This window comes from Phialemonium atrogriseum (assembly GCF_030411735.1).
Source record: "Phialemonium atrogriseum strain 8032-3 unplaced genomic scaffold QBC33scaffold_41, whole genome shotgun sequence".
Lineage (NCBI taxonomy): Eukaryota > Fungi > Ascomycota > Sordariomycetes > Cephalothecales > Cephalothecaceae > Phialemonium > Phialemonium atrogriseum.
The window spans coordinates 103192-122050 of NW_026848178.1; the positions used below are offsets into that span (position 1 = coordinate 103192).

General features: G+C 53.1%; 5 protein-coding genes across 5 annotated transcripts; 3 read left to right on the forward strand and 2 right to left on the reverse strand.

Moving 5' to 3' along the window:
* Nucleotides 1-916: 916 nt before the first annotated feature.
* QBC33DRAFT_519540 (uncharacterized protein) lies at nt 917-1823 on the reverse strand (the record flags this gene model as incomplete). Its single annotated transcript, XM_060426298.1, has 3 exons — nt 917-1477; nt 1596-1629; nt 1726-1823. 3 exons carry the CDS (start codon nt 1821-1823, stop codon nt 917-919), a joined length of 693 nt encoding a protein of 230 aa, XP_060278667.1.
* Nucleotides 1824-3238: 1415 nt separating this feature from the next.
* Nucleotides 3239-4549, forward strand: QBC33DRAFT_519541 (uncharacterized protein; the record flags this gene model as incomplete). The annotated part of the gene is made up of 2 exons (XM_060426299.1): nt 3239-3992; nt 4503-4549. The coding sequence occupies 2 exons, from the start codon at nt 3239-3241 to the stop codon at nt 4547-4549; spliced, it is 801 nt and encodes a 266-aa protein (XP_060278668.1).
* A 598-nt stretch (nt 4550-5147) lies between these two features.
* Nucleotides 5148-9016, forward strand: QBC33DRAFT_551916 (uncharacterized protein). The gene is made up of 3 exons (XM_060429246.1): nt 5148-6282; nt 6345-8669; nt 8763-9016. The coding sequence occupies exons 1-3, from the start codon at nt 5526-5528 to the stop codon at nt 8789-8791; spliced, it is 3111 nt and encodes a 1036-aa protein (XP_060278669.1). The 5' UTR covers nt 5148-5525; the 3' UTR covers nt 8792-9016.
* A 1089-nt stretch (nt 9017-10105) lies between these two features.
* On the forward strand, nt 10106-12861 carry QBC33DRAFT_551921 (uncharacterized protein). Its single transcript, XM_060429247.1, has 4 exons — nt 10106-11148; nt 11207-11258; nt 11321-11440; nt 11520-12861. Exons 1-4 carry the CDS (start codon nt 10371-10373, stop codon nt 12439-12441), a joined length of 1872 nt encoding a protein of 623 aa, XP_060278670.1. The 5' UTR covers nt 10106-10370; the 3' UTR covers nt 12442-12861.
* A 1591-nt stretch (nt 12862-14452) lies between these two features.
* QBC33DRAFT_481443 (ankyrin repeat-containing domain protein) lies at nt 14453-18264 on the reverse strand. The gene is made up of 3 exons (XM_060425354.1): nt 18125-18264; nt 16666-18065; nt 14453-16613 (listed from the first exon to the last, which is right to left on the reverse strand). The coding sequence occupies exons 2-3, from the start codon at nt 18021-18023 to the stop codon at nt 14519-14521; spliced, it is 3453 nt and encodes a 1150-aa protein (XP_060278671.1). The 5' UTR covers nt 18024-18065; nt 18125-18264; the 3' UTR covers nt 14453-14518.
* Nucleotides 18265-18859: the final 595 nt, after the last annotated feature.

An 18859-nucleotide genomic window follows, 5' to 3' on the forward strand; every position in this document is an offset into this window, starting at 1 on the left:
GCCATTCTATCGCCACGTGAATAATACCCGCAGACGCCGGCGAGTGGGGACTTAGCGGGAGATGACTCGGTTGCGTGAGCCCTATCAGATTCATCGCTAGCTTAAGGAGCGGGATGATTTGCTGCTATGCTGATTTACATGGAGTACACTGAGTTCCCTCTGCCTTCAAGTATCTTACTTATATCCTGCTTTGGGATCGAAGAAATGCCCCGAGGAGTCTGCGGCTGAGTGGAAGGACAGGTCCTCAGGTTGACGCGATTCTCGAAGCGCTATGGGTTCCAGTCCACGGCAATATCGCAGCGAAGAGAAGGCAGCTCTTGCTACTCGCTGGTGTGACCCACTTGGTTGCGTTTTTGGAACCAGGCGACAAAGGAGGCGACGAACTATAAGATGGTACAAGAAGGATGCCTTGTGTCTAGTTAGCACTCGCTTTATATCCCACGCCTGTTAAGCAGTTGGTATACTTTGGTGATCATCTTAAGCGATGGGAGAATACTCATAACAATCGTTTATCAGCATTGATACTAATGCACTTTACAAACTACTCTCCATCCCCGTCCACATTCACTTCAAGGCTATGTTTCTAACGCCTGGCAAAACTAAACCATTGCCGCGACAGGATACTACATGGAGATTATGCGAGTGATCAAGCAATGTCAAGACCTAATGGCGCGGGCTAACCAAGCATTCCCATGTCTAACACACAGACAACAAGGAAGACAGCTCTCGACAAGATCCTTGTTTCTGACCAACATCTCTTCGATGGGCTCAGCGATACCGCTCATCAAACAATCCTGTCCTCCCAGCAGGGGCAAAGCAGGAACCAAATGTCCCAGGCCCCAATGCCAATGGCTCCGGTTGCAAGGATTCCCAGTGCTGGGCCCGGCGATTCTGCTTGCTGGTGCCTGCGATTGCGCTAGCGACGTTTCGGGTACCAGACCCTGTGTTGTCCACGGGGCACAGGCCAGGGTTGTTGCCTGCGTTGCTGGAGGAGTGGGCGCGGTATTGGAAGCGCCAACGGTCCCGGCGATGGCACCGACAATGGCCCCAGAGAGGTTTCCGGCATCGGGTTGGAGATTGGCCCGGCCCCGCCGGCGGCAGCATCTGGGGCATTCTGACTACCCCTGACGGCACCGTCGTTGACTTTGGCAGCAAGATCACCAAGCCAGCCCTCGGGGATGCAGGCCTCGCGGACCTCGTCGGACCACACGATACAGGCGCACCTCCTGTCAACGCCAAACGACTTCTGGGCAATGCTGTCGGACACTAGCCTGTCGAGCAAGTGCTCGAGGCTCGAGACGATGCGGCGGCGGATAGCCTCCCACTCCTTCCGCTCCAGCGCCGCAACGGCGATGTTCATAACCTTGGCGAGGACGGTCAGCTCCTTAGATCCGGGATAGTACCTCCTCCTCGGCGGCCGCCTGGCCAAGCGGTCGCGGTCGCGGTGGTGGCGCGGGTGCGGATGCGGATTGGCGGGCTGTTGAAATTGGCCATGTTGCTGATAATGGATTCCTCTACTGCGACTGCTGAGAGCTTGATTATTAGCTTCTCCGAGGCCCGGGTGCTGAGGCAGGGTTGCCCAGTAAGAAACTTACGCCAAAGACAGGCTTGGGGAAGACAATGGAATTTCTTATTCTGAGTACGTTGCAAACGACACTCCTTATTTAAAGACGGGCGAGGGCTCTAAACCTTAAGCAACATTTGGGCAGACAGCATCTTCAGTACGCCTTGTTCTCGAGAGGCAGATGTCCACCTCCGAACCGGGCGATGCGCTGGATCCTCTGAAAAAGGGAAAGGTTGGCCGTCCCGCCTCTTTTTGTCATAGTCTGTCGCATCTGTACCAGGTCTTGTTGTATCCAGCGAACAGGCCGCTCTAGCATATCCAGAGCGTCCGGACGTTTCACGGGACTCGAGGACAGTGTCTGGCTTGTGCGACTTGTGTGACTTGTGCTTGAGGAGATAGTCGGGGCGCGAATGGATGAGGTATGGCCTCTGATGCGAAGCTGGGTGGAGAAGAGGGTCGCAACATCTTTCGACAGAGATTGTTGTGGAGTGACTCGTAAATGGGTCGTTGTTGCTTTCCGCCTTGAGGCTCAAGGTGTTTGCATATTTCCTTCCTTGGCTTCTCCGAGGTGGCTAGGGTCGAGAACCGGATCGCTTTGCGAGGCAGCTTTATCCGTCACCTTCACCGCGAAGACCTCGGCGTCGCGCACAGGGGTTAGGCTCGATCGAACAACTTTGCGTTTTTGCAGACTCCTCCGCACGCTATCGTCATGTTGTTCTTCGCCTTGACTACGGTTGCTTGATTCCGGGGGAATTATGAGTTGGAAACTTGGGGATGCTCACTAGCTCGCTGCGCAACCCTTGCGATGGCTTCGTGGTCACATGTCGTCGTCAGGATTAGGCTGATTGAACATCAGCTACCCAAGCGGTAATACATGCAGAATCAAGTCCCATCTGTAATGGAGATATTGAGAGGAAGAGTGGTAGTCGCGATGCGAAAGCTTTGAAAAGAAGTTGCAGGTGATAATTAATTAGGGACTTGTTTTGGACAGCGCTGTTGTTGAGACTTTTTAGCAGGGTCAAACACCATGCTGCCTTTCAATTGGTTGCCTTATCTCAAGACATCCCTGCTGGAGGTAGCGACACAATACCAACACAAATAGCCAAGGCGATGTACAAGGAATTATCTACGGGGACTGCAGCGCAAGAGGTCACTCACAGCTGCGGGGTGATTAGCAAAAGTCTGTCTGTTGTAGAAATTCCTGCCATGGTAGGGTACAGCACTTTCTTCACACGCTTCTTTTTGATAATTAATTACAGACGCAGATAAAAAAAGAAGAGAGTGAAACAGACGCAGTGAGTATTATGCAAACTTCTTGCAGGAGTTAGTTGTTTACGAATAGCCGCGATTAGATTCGTGTTTCGTTTAACGTTGTGAGAACAAAGGAATTGTTATGAAACAATTGCCCTCTTCTGGAGACAATGGCAGTTGCATTCTTTGTAACCTCCAGCGACTACAATTGTACTCTTTGTAATGCACAACGACAACAAAGGCATTGTGCTCTTCTTTCACGCACAACAAGGTTTTGACAGGAACAATGTCTTCGATGCTCCCCTCATTTGCAAACAGTTTTGAGAAACATCGGGGTATAAATATGGGTTGCTCCTTCCCTCAATGGAATCTCATCCAGACCCTCATCCCTCATCGAGACCGACAACACTTAGAGCCATCATCATGAGCCTTGCAACAGCAACCCCCGCCAACCCAGACCTGGGGACCACGGTTGCGGCGCCGCCAAAGCCAACCGGCCACCCTTCTCCGGAGAAGGCTGCCCGAGACGAGAACACGAGCTTCAAGATCGCAGTGGCTATCCTAGCCACTACCCTCGGCCTCTTCATCTTCTTCATGGTCTTTTGGCCATGCATCCGACGCCGCCAAGGCCGAAAGCCAGCCGACGTCGAGCAAGGCATCGAGATGAGCAGGCAAGCAACCACTCGTCGCTCCCCGCCCCGCCAGCACCCCGGTCCTCAGGCGGCACCCGGACCAAGGCAGAATAACGTCCCGGAACAGCCTCGCATGGCATACAGAATTTCGCCTCGCAGGATGAACTGGGGCGAGGGCTCCGACAACCGCAGGGCTCCGCCGGCTTGGACGCAGCAGGTCAGGCGCGTGCCGGCCCAAGAGAACAGTCGCAGCCACGCGAACGGGGCTCCCTCCGCGCCAACGGACCGAATCGTCCATGAGCGTCCTGGTACCGCAGAAACCGGTGCCACCTATGTGCCGGGCTCAAACGACCACCCGGGATACTTCGAGGTCGATCTCGGACAACAGATTCAGACTGAGGTCTCGCCGGTCAGCACCATGGTCTCTCCGATTCGCACCGTCTCACCGATTAGTCCGCCGATTCCGACTTCCAGCAAGTCTCGACGGCAGCGACGTGAGGAGCGTTGGGAGAAGCCGCGCCCGAAGGGTTATGACGCTGACACTGGTGAGTATTTTTACTAGGGGAATGTGTCCTAGAGGCGCAAGGCCATGAGATTTGTCGCTGCAAACAGGAGAAGAATTGGAGGTGAGGAATTTACAGGAGAGGTACAGTATCATTGGCTTTGATTTTCCTATTGCATTGGTGGTTGTCTAGACTGGCTTTCTTTTTTTAACTTTCATTCCAAGGCCCAAGACTCAGGTAGTTTTGGATCTGACAGAGTCTGTTCGGAAAGCAAATAGAAAAGGGTGGGAAAAAAAAGGGATGATTACGCGCAACATAGGACAGCATAGAAACAGGTGGTTTCTTGGCAGGTAGAGAGAGGAAGACATAGGAGGAATGGAAAGCTGCCGAATACAACTCACAGTCGAGTTCTGTTTTCCTTTCAGATCAAGTTCCAATGCAGTGAATAAGAGGGAGAAGCAACTTTGATTATGTGATTGTGATGTCCTGTCATAATTACTAATTACCTCACCGTTAACTGAAAATAACTTACCATTACGATCCTCTTTCCAGGTAGATTCACCAGGAAACTGTTCACGCGGGAAGGAAGAGACACGTAGGGAGAGATAACAACAATATAACCACGTAAAAGGACAAGCAACTTAGAGGCAGACGATTCAACAATGGGTAATTGCCTAGTTAGGAGTAATTATATCCAGAAGGTATGATTCTAATAAGCTTAGACTCTAGATTCGGAGCTGGGATGCGGGGCATTCTAACCCAATTTCTGTCCAGCCTTGAATCTGGCTGGTACACGGGCCGTTATGTCCTGATTTCTCATGTGATCATGAGGCTCCATCTCGTCCCTCCTCTCGCTTCTCTTGCGACGTGTCGTCAGGCCCTATTCTCGGACCATCCTTTGGTCGCTGTTTTGGGAGGCCACTTCTCTTGTACGGAATCTGTTGGAGGCTTCCTCAATATCAAGTCACTGTCTTTAATATGTCTTTGCTGGTAGTGGTTTCCCGAGATTTTGCATTGCATTTAGGCCTATTGGGTCTCGGACGAGCTTCTTCGTACTGTCTGTGCTCTATCACAGCCGCGGGACGACCCAGCGAAGCCCCACAAACGCCACCCGCATTGAGCAGCCACAAATGGCGGGGCGGTTGGCCTAAGGCAGCAAAGAACAGAAATAAATCTATCCGTTCCGACAATCCACCACACGCGACTTCGGCAGCTCACTTTCCATCTTAATTTCGATACAGAAGCCCAGGAAAACATCTTATCTACTAATAACGTGATCTATCTTGGCACTGTACCAAAATAGCCATCACCCGAGACAGCTCGACAAGACGCGTCCCGTCGCTGCGTTAGCAGCCGCGTGATACCCCGCGCTATTTTCAGAGAAAACACAAGATCGTAAAGACGGCAGGGCGTGAAAAGAGCAGATCCTAGCAGAAGGAATACAGTCCAAGCAAGACTATCCACATCGCAAAGCGCCGTATCGAGTCGAGCTCACGTTGCAAACAACATCAAACCGCCAGACAATCCGCTGTCCAAGAAAACATTCGCCATCCGACCGGCGGTCTCCACGCAGCAATGAGACTACTAGATTGCGGCGATGATGGCAAGATTAGCCTCAGTGAGACCTTATTCAACGACAAAATCCCCCCATACGCAATACTATCCCATACATGGAGCGCAGACAACACCGAAGAGGTCACCTTCAAAGATATGGAAGGTGATACCGGCAAGGGCAAGGCAGGCTATGGAAAGATCAAATTCTGTGCAGAACAGGCAGGGCGTGATGGCTTGCGATACATTTGGGTTGACACCTGCTGTATCGACAAATCGAACAAGGCGGAGCTCGATGAGGCGATAAATTCCATGTTTCGATGGTACCGCAATGCCTCTCGATGCTATGCATACCTGTCAGATGTTTCCATCACCGGCGCTCTGCCAAAAAATGCCCAACCTGACCTCTCGTGGGACCTGGCCTTTCGAGCGAGTCGGTGGTTTACCAGGGGCTGGACGCTCCAAGAGCTTCTTGCGCCATCTTCGGTCGGATTCTTCACGCAGGAAGGCACACGACTGGGCGATAAGAGATCCCTCGAACAGCATATTCACGAGATAACAGGGATACCAACTCCTGCGCTTCAAGGAACCCCACTTTCTCAGTTTAGTGTCGATGAGCGATTCTCATGGACAGAGACACGCCTAACCACGCGCGCGGAAGATATGGTGTACTGTCTCTTAGGGGTTTTCGGTGTCTTTATACCGCTGATCTACGGCGAAGGGGTGGAAAATGCAATGCGGCGGCTAAAAAAGGAGATCGACGATACTCCGAAACGCCAAGGTATATCTAGCGGTCTCGGGTTGTCACCTATGTCTTGAACATCTTTCGCTAAAAACGGCTAGAATGGCTCCGAAAGCTATTCGCTTGTCCATACAGAGATCGCAAGGATCTAAATCCGCCACGAGTAGCAGGGACATGCGAGTGGTTCACGAACCATCCGCTCTTCCTACAATGGTGGGAGAGCAATGCAGCTAGCCTGCTTTGGGTATCTGCTGACCCGGGCTGCGGAAAATCGGTGCTGGCTAAGTTCCTGGCAGACGAGGTGCTACCCAGCACGACTACGAGAACAACCTGCTACTTCTTCTTCAAGGACAACTTCGAAGACCAGAGATCTTCAACAACCGCTCTCTGCTGTATTTTGCGTCAGATATTCATTCAGCATCCCTCTTCTTTCTCCGACCAAATCCTCAAACAGTTTGATCAAGATGGAGAGAAACGATTAGCGTCCTTCCACGACCTCTGGGATATGCTTATTTCCGTCGCAACTGGCCACAAGGGGGGTGAGATTGTCTGCATCCTTGATGCCCTAGACGAATGCGAGGTTTCAGGACGGCATCAGTTTCTCGAGGCTGTCAGCAAATTCTACTCAGGAACAGCGACGACTCGGCCTGCATTGAAGTTTCTCTTGACTAGCCGGCCCTACCTGGATATCAAGAGAGGATTATATCCTCTAGAACGCGAATTGCCGATGATCCACCTAAGTGGGGAGACCCAAGAGGAGGTAGATAAGATTTCTCGCGAGATCGACTTGGTCGTAGGAAGCAGCGTGGCGGATGTTGGTGGAAGGCTCGGGCTTCTCCAAGAAGAGCGCGACGTTCTTCGAGAGGAACTTACGCTGGCTCCGAATCGCACCTACCTCTGGGTGCATCTCATCCTCGACATCATAACCGGCAGCATTATCGACGGGTCAGAAGATATTCGGACGATAGTGAAGACGATCCCGAAAACGGTTGATGCAGCATACGACAGGATCTTGTCAAAGAGTCCAGATGTTGGGCACGCCAGGAAGCTCCTCCATATCGTCGTCGCAGCAGCGAGGCCTCTTACTCTGCAGGAGATGGCCTTGGCTTTGGCGATGCAGCCCCATCATCGATCCTTCGGCGATCTCAAGCTAGGGCCAGAAGACCGTATCCGCCATAACATCAGGCAATGCTGTGGGCTTTTTGTAGTGGTGGTTGACTCAAGGATCTACTTGCTTCATCAAACTGCCCGCGAGTTTTTGGTTCCCCCGCTATTGTCGTCGCCCTTGGCAACTCCTAGCCCTACCAGCTCGACGCTACAGTGGAAGTATTCGCTTCATTCCGAAGAATCTCATCGCATCCTTGCCGAAATCTGCATTTGTCGGCTCTCCTTATCGGACTTTAACCTTCGGAGCCTTCAGGCAACTGGGGAACCAGATCAGTACATCGATGATCGCACGTTTCTGCGTTATTCAGCGCAGTACTGGGCCGATCACTTCCGCGAAGGTGGCTGGAATGGCGGAGACTGGGCGATCAAGAAAGCTGTAGCTTATTGCCACCCGCATATACAGGCTTCCCAGGCATGGTTTGAGGTATTTCGAATAGTGGTAACAAGGGCTGTGCCGGGGGAGGCTGTGCCGGAGGGATTTTCGTCGCTTTTGGTCGCTGCCTATTTTGGGCTTAGCAAGGTGGTGGATCGGCTACCCAAGGAAGTGTTTGCGGATCTGAACTTGAAGGACAGTCGACATGGGAAGTCGGCCCTTTCTTGGGCCGCCGGCAACGGCCACCTGGCGGTAGTACAGCAGCTTCTCTCGGCTGGGGCCAATGTCAACGCGAGGGACGGATTTGGTTCGACGGCGCTTCACAACGCCGCCGGTAAAGGCCACGACATGGTAGTGCAGCAGCTTCTGGCGGCCGGAGCTGATGCCAACGCGAAAGAAAAGTACGCCTGGAAAGAGCCCCGAGCCGGCACCGATGCAGACGAGAGGTACAATGGTTGGACAGCGCTTCACTTGGCTGCCATGAGAGGCCATCAGGCGGTGGTGCAGCAGCTTCTCTCAGCCGGGGTCGATGTCAACGCCAAGGATGATATCGGTTGTACAACGCTTCACTGGGCCGCCAACTGTGGCCACGATGCGGTGGTGCAGCAGCTTCTCGAGGCCAATGCTGATGCAGATGCAACGGATAGTCGGGAGGGAAGATCGGCTCTCTCTTTAGCTGCCGTTAACGGCCACTGTATCATAGTGCAGCAGCTTCTCGCGGCCGGAGCCAATGTTAACGCAAGGAATAATAACGGCTGGACCGTGCTTCACTGGGCGGCCATGGGCGGCCATGAGGTAGTGCTGCAGCAGCTTCTTGCGGCCGGGGCGGATGCAGAAGGGAAGGACAACGACGGTCGGAAGCCACTCGACTTGGCCGCCAAGTATGGTACGTATTTTTGACTGCCTGTCTGGCCTGCCAGGAACTTGAGACTACCTCTGTTTCCATTGTAAATAATAATTTTAACTGGCTCCCCACTAGGACGATGGCAAGGATTGCCGGAAGCTTGACTAGATGCACCCCTTCAGAATCTGCCCTACTCGGTCGAGCATAGATTGCTCGTCAAATAGCTCGGATCAGCAGCTCAAGTGTTGGAAAATAGAGGTTCAGGTTAGGGTTGAAGGTCCGCCAAAGGCGGGGTTGCCGGACCATGTATTTAAGAATTCGGTGGAATCAGCGACGGACAGAGCCACACGAACTGAAATTGGCACCTTCTGGGACATCCTTTTCCAACTGTATTTGATATCAGTATCCCGCATTTCTAGCGTCAAAACTGGAGAATGAATTCATCGTATAGGCAAACCGTATGGTTATGGGTCTCGCATACGACGGACGAGGAACGCTCCCCTGCGCTGCGGCGCACGTCCAATGACACGTCTGAGAGAGCCTGATAGGTGTTGCTGGCACGTTTTCACGGTTGTGAGCGACAAATAGTGCCCCAAGCCTCTCGAGCAATGCCATGTCCTACTAGACACACCTGTCAGCCGACCCAGCTCGTGTTGCAGCCGCCAGAACAAGTCCGCCGCGTGCCCTCAAAAAAAAAACGCCTTGATGGAGAGTTATGCAAGGCAGAATGGAGTGTTCCCCTCTCTCTCGCACGCCGATCTCGGCTTTTTCGGCTGTTTTTTTGAGGCCGAGAGAGGTGGGGATTTTGTGGATCACTCACTGATCAGCATGAAACTGTTTCTCTCCGCGCGTTTGCTTGCTGATCCCTCGCAACGCGACCAATTGAACACGGTTATGTTACATAAGATCTGCAAACATCACAGACCCCGACTTTGTCGCACAAAAAATGTGAATACCTACATAGTACTATGGTAAGGCTTGGCTACCTTGGCTCGCTTGGCTACATAGATAGATCTATGAGAAGTACGGCGTTGGGACAACTAGCTTCGGTAGTGGGAAATAACACGGCATTTGCCACAAAAATTCAGCCTTGTTCGTTGTTGGCATTCCCAAGACCCGCATTTCCATGCAGATGACGCTTCCTTCCTTCGCACTACCTTCGCACTAGCCGGGGAATAAAATATTCTCCACTTCTCTCCCGAGAGAACCGGCCAGCCGGCATGCAAATTATTGGGCCCCATGCGGCATGACGTTTCCGGCGACGCTGGTGCGTAGGAAACTTGGCCACTAGTGCTGATGTATTGCGCAAACTGACGGCCACATCCGCCGGAAGAAGCATGGCTCCCCACTTCCGGGCACATAGGCTGACAGGGTTCCCGCCTTTTGAACCAGCTTAGCAAGCTTAGGAAGGTACACCTCCACCAGAGTAATAAACGTTAGTTTGAGACGTCAACGCCACGAGCTCCACTTAAGAGTAAGCAGTATCTATTCGCTAGGTTTGTAAAATGAAGGTCTTAGGCTAACATTAATTACCCTGGGTGGAGGCGTAGGTTAGGTTGTTCGAATTGGAGACGTCTCGTCTCGTATTGTCGGGATGGCAGAGCACGCGGGGAATAATTGGGGCGTTTCTTCTGGAGGAGGAGGAAGGCTTCTGGCCCGGCTTTTATATCCAGCCCATCCCTCTGGTCGCCCAGCCCAGAACATCACCTACCATAAAGGACGACGACGAGATTTTTGCCACCCATGATGGAGAAGCCGAATCACGATCACGATCAAGATCAGGGGTCACCAGACACCCAAAAAGTCGAGGACGTGCAGCAGCCCCGGCACGTCTCCCTAGCGAACAGCGACGTTGAGCAGCTCTCAGCCGTGTTCGAGAACCCGCTCGCCGGCAAGACGCGGGAGGAGCTCCTCGCGGATGTCGAGGCCTTCTGCCAGCAGTGGGAGCTGATGGACCACATCTCCGACTTCCGCAAGGGCGCTCTAGTGGCGCAGAACCCGCGCGACTACGCCGACCTGCCCGAGCTCTCCGCGGCCGACAAGGAGGTCATCGAGCGCGAGCACACGCACCGCTGGTCCCAGCCCTTCACGCTGTACTGGCTGTGCATCATGTGCTCGCTCGCCGCGGCCGTGCAGGGCATGGACGAGACGGTCAACAACGGCGCGCAGGCGCTGTACCTCAAGGACCTGGATATCGCGGGGCCCGGGGTCACGCGCTTCTCCAAGAGCATGCAGGAGAGCCTTACCGGCTTGGTCGTGGGCGCCCCTTACCTGTGCTGCGCCCTCATCGGCTGCTGGTTGAACGAGCCGCTCAATAAAGTGCTGGGTCGCCGGGGCACCATCTTCGTCTCGTGCTTCGTGGCCGCCGTGGCGTCCATCTGGGAGGGCGTCGCGAACAGCTGGGTAAACTTGTTCATCGCGAGGTTCGTCCTCGGGTTCGGAATCGGGCCAAAGTCCTCCACTGTGCCCGTCTACGCCGCCGAGTGTACTCCGGCCCCGATTCGGGGTGCGTTGGTCATGCGTGAGTTTTCCTTTGCTCAACGGTGAACAAAGCGGGTAGCTAAACGGTGCGCGGACAGAATGGCAAATGTGGACTGCTTTTGGTATTATGCTTGGTAACATCATGGGAGTGTAAGGCTGCATTTTCTCATTATTTTCTCGGCAATTTGGGCCATTCGCTGACAACGATGTAGTTGCTTCGGGCCCGCCACCGGCATTGACCCCAGCTTGGGCTGGCGTCTGATGCTCGGAAGCACTGTGGTGCTCCCGCTGATTGTCTGCGCGCAGGTTTATTATTGCCCAGAATCCCCCAGGTAAGCCAATTCTCAACCCCCCAAGCCCGAGCCCACGCAGTCCTGTGGAAGCATCTGTTTCTAACGTCCCTTGTCACAGATGGTATATACAACACAACAAGGTCGCCAAGGCGTTCCACTCCTTCCAGCGGCTTCGGTTTTCCAACATCCAGGCGGCACGCGACTGCTACTACACATACGTCGGCGTCGAGCTTGAGCGCGAGATCAACAAGGGGAAGAACCTCTTCACGCAGTTCTTCGAGCTCTTCAGCGTGCCTCGAAACCGGAGAGCGACCCTGGCCACATGGATCGTCATGTTCGGCCAGCAGTTCTGCGGGGTGAACATCATCGCCTACTACAGCACCACCATCTTCATCGAGTCGGGCTACTCGACCAACTCGGCCCTCCTAGCCTCCATGGGCACCGGCATCCTGAACTGGGTGTTCGCCATCCCCGCCCTCTTCACAATCGACCGCTGGGGCCGCCGCAACCTCCTGCTCTTCACCTTCCCCTTCCTGGCCATCTTCCTCCTCTGGACGGGCATGTCCTTCTTCGCCACGGGCAACCGCACCAAGGTCGCCATGGTCACGACGGGCATGTACCTCTTCGAGGTGTTCTATTCCCCCGGCGAGGGCCCCGTCCCCTTCACCTACAGCGCCGAGGCGTTTCCCGTGCACATCCGCGACGTGGGCATGTCGTGGGCGACCGCCACCACGTGGTGCTTCAACTTCATCATCTCCTTCACCTGGCCGCGCATGCTGACCGTGTTCAAGCCGCAGGGCGGCTTTGGCTGGTACGCCGCCTGGTGCGTCATTTTGTGGTTCCTGATCCTGCTGTTCGTGCCCGAGACGAAGGCCCTTACCCTTGAGGAGCTCGACCAGGTCTTCAGTGTCAGTACTAGGAAGCACATGGCTTACCAGATAAGGAATGCTGTCTGGCACTTTAGGACGTGGGTCCTCCGCCAGAAGCTGGAGCCGCTGCCGCCATTCTACCGCCACTCTCAGAAGATGAGCGAGGCTTGAGGGGGTTGGCTGTATTGCTGGTTTTGGAGATGCTACTGGGATGTCGGTTTGTCATTATACTTGGGGTAGACAGAGAGGATGTTTACTGTGCGACTAGGATCCAGGGAGTGGCGGCGATGGTGAAGGAACAGATTAATTATGGCACTGATGTGGCGCGACTTCACGCCATGATGGGAGGACCTAGGGGCTGCGCAAAGATGTTGGCCGAGGGCTGAGTGCATCGAGGAGGTTATGCGAAGGAATCAATGCCATTCTAGGTATTAACGCAACTGTGAAAAGGGGCTTGGATGGACCTTGTCTGCACATCGGAACGCAGCAGGTAAAGGATGCGGTTCTAAATTCGAAGCACCGCCAACAAAGGTCTAGTATATTGACGTTGTGATTCTTAGACGCGCGCAAGCTAAAACCCAACTGTCGTCATCTCCCTTAAGGCTTGAACAGAGGCTCCCCCCCCCCCCCTCGGTGACCTACGGAACTCTCAACTACAAGGGAACAATCTGCCTTCCTGGACTTCATTCTGCCCTGCACAAACTGTAGGCTGCCGCATACTAGCCGGTGGACGGAGAGATTGATGGAAGGCGTACGGCTAGGGTGAACATTCCTCTAGCTTCCCTTGGACAGTGAAATTGTCCTTCCGATTAATATAAGTGAGCATTGTTGATTTACCTTGCTGTCAAATGCACACTTCACAGCGACATGCTCACTTCCTCCCCTCCTCCGCTCGCGTCCTTCGCTCCTCTACTGCCTCTGTTCCCCCTTCTCCGCTTACCCAGTGTCCGCCTCTCTCCTCCTCTTTGCTCAGCACTTGCTGCTCGTGAAATCTCGATAAACCAAGGCCCTCGTGCATTCCATCCGCATCCTTCCGCTTTCGTCGTAGATATTAAGCGCAATGAACGCAAGATGGGGCTCGGCTCTGGATGTCTCTTTCTGCCGAGTGTGGCCATTATCGCAGTAGTTCACGGCGGTCTAGCGGCTTCTTGCCACTAGGCATACTGGCCAACAGTGGTGTCTTTGGGGGTGCAGTGATTCCAGTCATTTTCAAAGCGGCATTGGAGTCTTTTGGGTCTAGCTGGGCATTTAGAGTCATGACACTTGTTGCCCTTACAATATTATTTTTATCCTTCGTGCTCTAGCCTCGATCGGACCTAGTAGGACGGCGCATGTTGCGCGCCATGCTAGATTTGAGTGTCGTTGGCAATAGGAAGTCCGTCTTTATCAACCTGGTTCTCTCTCTTCTTCAGCTTCACGAGTCGTTACATTCCGTTCCATTACGTCGTCTCTCATATGCCAAACAGTATCTTTACGTCTCAACCACCCTCACCTTTGGCATCCTCTATGTCATAAGCACAGGGTCGATCTTTGGACGAAGCTTTCTGGGAGTTGTCGGGAATAACTTCGGCTCTGTTAACAACCTGGCGTTCGTCATGTTCTTGCGGTATAATCCCCGTTTGCTGGTCGGGATCTTCATCTTTGGTGTTTCATATGGCTTGTTTGCTTCTAATGTTAGCATTTGTCGAGCTGTGGCCTGACATAGGCGAATCAGGGACTGGGTTTGGCTTGTACTATAGCTTGACGAGCTTTGGGATTTTGGTAGGAAACCCTGCTACCAGGTATCCTCATGTCACGCATGAATATCAAGCTCCCCAGATCTGCCTAGGAACTTTATAATGATTAAGCTTGTGTCGATTTGCTGATATGTAAGGCCTTGCGTAATCTGTACATGTGAGCGTGCCTAGACTCTGTAGGGATGAGGTGGCAATGACACAAACTCAGATGTAGCTTGGATATCGTGGTGCTGGAAGCAGCACACTAGTCCCGGCCGTTTCTGGCGAACTTCGAATCTTCCGATTCACGAACACCCACGTGTAAGATACCACCAATTTAGCTTCGCGGACGGATAATGAATCACTTTGACTTAGAGTTTCGCACATCGCGCTACGCACTTTGCTTAGAAGGTACCTGAATTTGGTGGTTCAAGAGAAAATCCTATCCTGTGAATACACTTTTGCCCTCCAAAAGTGCCAAGGTGCAGCCATATGACGCTCTATTACTAAGGAAAATAGTGATACCAATCTCGTTAATCTCTGTAGCGCCAGTGTGGGTGTTTTTGATAGAGGCTTTCGAGCATTCCTGGATCCCTTTCGCCGATACACGATATTAATAGATCGATGGCAGTGTCCGAGAAGAGTAACTCGACAGCTTCCTTATTCTCATCCAGTGCCGCCGCCAAGAGCGGTCGCAAGTTCCACTCGCCTCCTAGTGGCATCTTAGCCCCCTTTTCAACAAGAAATTCGCTAATGGATGTATGACCATTCACGATAGCCCACAATAGCGGCGTCCCATCCCACTTGTCTTTAGAATCCGGATAAGTTTGGCCATCGGGAAGCAACAGCTTGGCAACGGCTTTGCGTCCTGTAGCTGCCGCGAATGATAGCGGTGTCAAGCCGAATTTGTCTGTCGTGCTCGGGTCGCATCCCTCCTTCAGGAACAACTCGACAATGTTGTCATGTCCTTGCACAGACGCCCATGATAACACCGTCGTCCTCTCCTCATCGCCCTTGGCTTCCAACCGAACTCCCTTCGCGAGGAGCAGCTTCACCACCTCCAAGTGCCCATTCGCCGTCGCTAACCACAGTGGTGTCCGATCCCACTGGTTTTTAGACTCTGGATCTACCCTCTTATCGGCAAGCAGTATTTGGACAATAGTATCGTGTCCCGACTGGGCTGCCCACGACAATGGGGTCATGCCGCCGTCGTCGTAAGAATCCGGATTGACTCGGTAGTCGGCAAGAAGTAACTTGACAATCGTATCATAGCCATTTCCAGCGGCATATGATAGTGGCGTCCGATTATCAAAATCTATAACATCCGGGTACGCGCCATTTTCAAGAAGGAGTTTGACGATAGTCTCATGCCCCTGCTTTGCTGCAACCCCCAACGCCGCTTGATAATAAAAATTCTTCCGGTTGGGGTCGGCGCCGTTCTCAAGCAGGAGCTTGACGACTCTCTCATGCCCTTGGTAAGCAGCCCACGACAGCGGTGTGTCTTCGAACCGGGAGCTAGCATCAGTGTCGACAGCCTTTTCAAGCAGGAGCTTGACAACCGCTTCATGCCCGCGGTAAGCCGCAGCTCCTAGTGGGGACTCGCCGTCCTCATCTTTCTGGTCCGGGTCAACGTCCTTCTCGAGCAACATCTTCACGATCGTCTCGTTTCCCTGGCGAGCAGCCCAGAAAAGTGGTGTCCGGCCAAATCCATCTTTCAAGTTGGCTCCAGCACCCTTGCAGAGCAGGATTTCGAGGACTGCTTCGTGGCCCTCTTCAGCGGCCCACAATAGTGGTGTACGATTGTAAGTGTCTTTCAAATCTGGACCAGAGCCTCGCTCCAACAGGGCATTTGCTACTTCCTCGAGGTTGAAATAAGCAGCTAGATGTAACCCTGTTATACGTTTCGGAACACTTTGGCTGTAATTTGAATGCACTCGGTGCCCAACCGCGAGCAATGCCTGGCTCAATGCATCAACCTTGGCCTGGTTCTCGAGAAGGTCAGTGACTTCCTCCCCAAGGGTCCAAGCCGACTGAGCATGACGTCCCCAATATCTTGCAGCATAACCGTAAAGATTGTTCGAGTGTAGTCGCTCCTCAAACTCATCGTCTGTCTGACAAAAGCCACTTTCGAACTCGCTGAATGAGAGATATGCAATGCAGGTCTGCGTAATATCGTTCTCCGCATTTGGGAACCAATGGCTTTTCGTTCGCTCGAGGTATTCTTGCGTTGTGTAGTGGACCAGCCGGATGACGCCACTTGCTCCGTCTTCGTCGACCGTGACTAATCCTGCACACACCGAGACCATGTCTTGAACCTCCGGAAGGTTATCTTCATCAAGCTCTGGTTCACCGACTTCCACCGCAAGGGCATGCTGGAGTTCTGACGTCGTCAGCGGTCGCTTGGCGCACGTAATCCATGCCAGAACTTTCTTAGCAAGGTCCTGCCGCCCCTGTGTCTGCCTGTTGATTCTCTCCATTGCCTGGGCATAGGCCTGAGCTAGTACTTCGAGCTTCTCGTCCTCGCGTGACGCTGTGCTTTGTTTCTGGAACTGCTCCAAAGCCCTTTTCATAGCCTTTGGCGTGAGCTTGTCCTCAAGCGAGTCAAGGTAGATTTGTGCCAGGAGAAACCTACAAACAGTCAGTAACAACACCTCCCCTAGACATCAACCTAAAGACTTACATCCCATCGACTGCCTCTGAGATCTTGATTTTGATCTCTTCTTGGAGCTGTTGGTTCCGCTCGACAAATGATGGCAGCTGACTCATGTGCCCTTGAAGATATCGCTTCACGTCGTCATCGCTCGCACGAATTTCCACCGACATGCCCAGACTAAACTTGGCAGTGATCTCTGGAATAGATCTCGACGTCGCGAAGATATTTGCTCCACACATGGTCTGGAGGGCAAATATCTCTGAAAGGAATATCGAGCGGCAGTTATCAGATGTGCTGCATTCGTCAAGTGCGTCAATGATAATCAGAACTCTCGAGTACATGGCAGCCACAGATTGGAGGGTTCCTGAAATCTTGTCGGATGGTGGTCGGGTCCGCTGATCCTTGTAGGCATTGTAGAGGGACTTCACGCACTCTGGCAGAGATGGCTGGCCTTGAGCCAGCTGCTTTAGCAAATTTGCTAGGAGTTCTTCAGCCTTCTGCTCGTCTTGCCGTCGAAAGTTGCAATAGACATATGCAATGCCGATGCTCTTGTCAGTTCCAAAGCGAGTAGCAAGCTCGTCGACGACAATCGATGCGAGAATCGTCTTTCCGGCGCCCGGAATGCCTGAGCAGAAGAGCGTCTGCTTCTCGGTCTCCACCCATGCCTTAAACTCCACTGAGTCCAGGAGCCATTGGCCGGTTCCTTTCTGTCGCTGATTGATGAATCCGCTTTGTTGCATAGCGTAGTTGATTGGCGTCAACCAATCGAGAATAGCCAGCCTTTCTTCAAGGAGTCCTCGATCGTCATGGCGACGATGAAGCCTATCTAAGCCATCGTGAAGGGAGGTTTGCGAGGTCTGAAGGAGCACCAGATTATCTTCGAGTGCTTGCGAACTTCTCTCGATCGCCTGGGTCAACTTCGTAAGCAGCCTCATATACTCGTTCGAAGTCCTCTTGATTTCCTGCATCAGTTTCCGGGAGTTATTGGACAAAGCCAGCCCCAACAGAGACTTTTCACGCTCAATCGCGGCAAAGATCTCCTTTATCTCCTGCGCGTTGAATGGCCATCTCAGAGCTGCGAATGCTCTCCCTAGACCCTCTCGAGGCTGGAGCTTGGCCTCAACCTTGCGCAAGATAACCCGCAGACGGCCCAGCGGTCCCTCAGGGCTCTCGAGGGCTTTGATTGTCTCCAACCACGCCTTGCCCTCTTCCGAATCATCTGCTTCATCTTTGAGTTGTTGGAGGATGTTTTCGCATGCTCGCAGCTCCTCGCGAAGGCGTTTTCTCTCTTTCGTCGCACCGGCGGCCGAGTTTATGTATTTGACAACCTTAGCGGACAGTTCGAGAACGGATATGACGCTTGCGGTTATGCTGAGGGGATCCATTTCGGCGAGGATAGGAGTCTTGGACGGTCAAGGGGCTCGCACCTGTGAAATCAGAAGTGTTAGCATCCATCGAACAGCGGCCTCGTAGACAGCATACATACCGAACTTGCCAGTAGACTGGCACGCGAATCTGGGCTGGACCTGGGCGGACAAGGTCGACAGCCGTGATGGAGTCGCTGCCAGTCCTTGCTTCTCAGTAGCTCAGCTCGACATTGTCATTGTCACAAGTGTCAGGCTCACAAGAGAGCCTCGCAATCCAGCTTGTTAGGCAAAATTGCGGGGTAGGCTGCACAGCCGCAACTGCCACAGCCACAACTGCGCAAAACGTGGAACCACCTCTACCTACCTAAGCTACAAGGAGGTTCGGGGCGGAACAAGGTTGGTCCGCTAATTAGTGTGCGAGACAAAAACGACAGTCTCCACGTGATAATGCACGTGAGCCCCAACCAGTGTCTCCGCGCACACCGGAAGCACGCAGCGTTTAGCATAAGTCAAGTTCAACCAAGTCAGCCCTCTCACTTGACTTGGCCCTTATCCAACTCGCCTTACTTGGATATTTCCCAACTTGACTTGGTTACTTGCAAGTAAGGCATTACTAAGTACACCATGCTATATGGAAGCTCTACCACGTGATAGCTTAGCATATGGCAGATCACGTGACTCCGCGGGCGCCGCACCACCCCAATGCCCACGCCGCGTTACATGGGGGACGTCGTACCGCTATCCTGCAGAGCCTCGGTGGAAAAGCAGGGCCTCGGCGGAATAGGCAAGACTTAGCTAGCGATAGCATACGTCGAACTCCAGGGATTAGATGGCAGTGAAACAGAGCTTTGCTC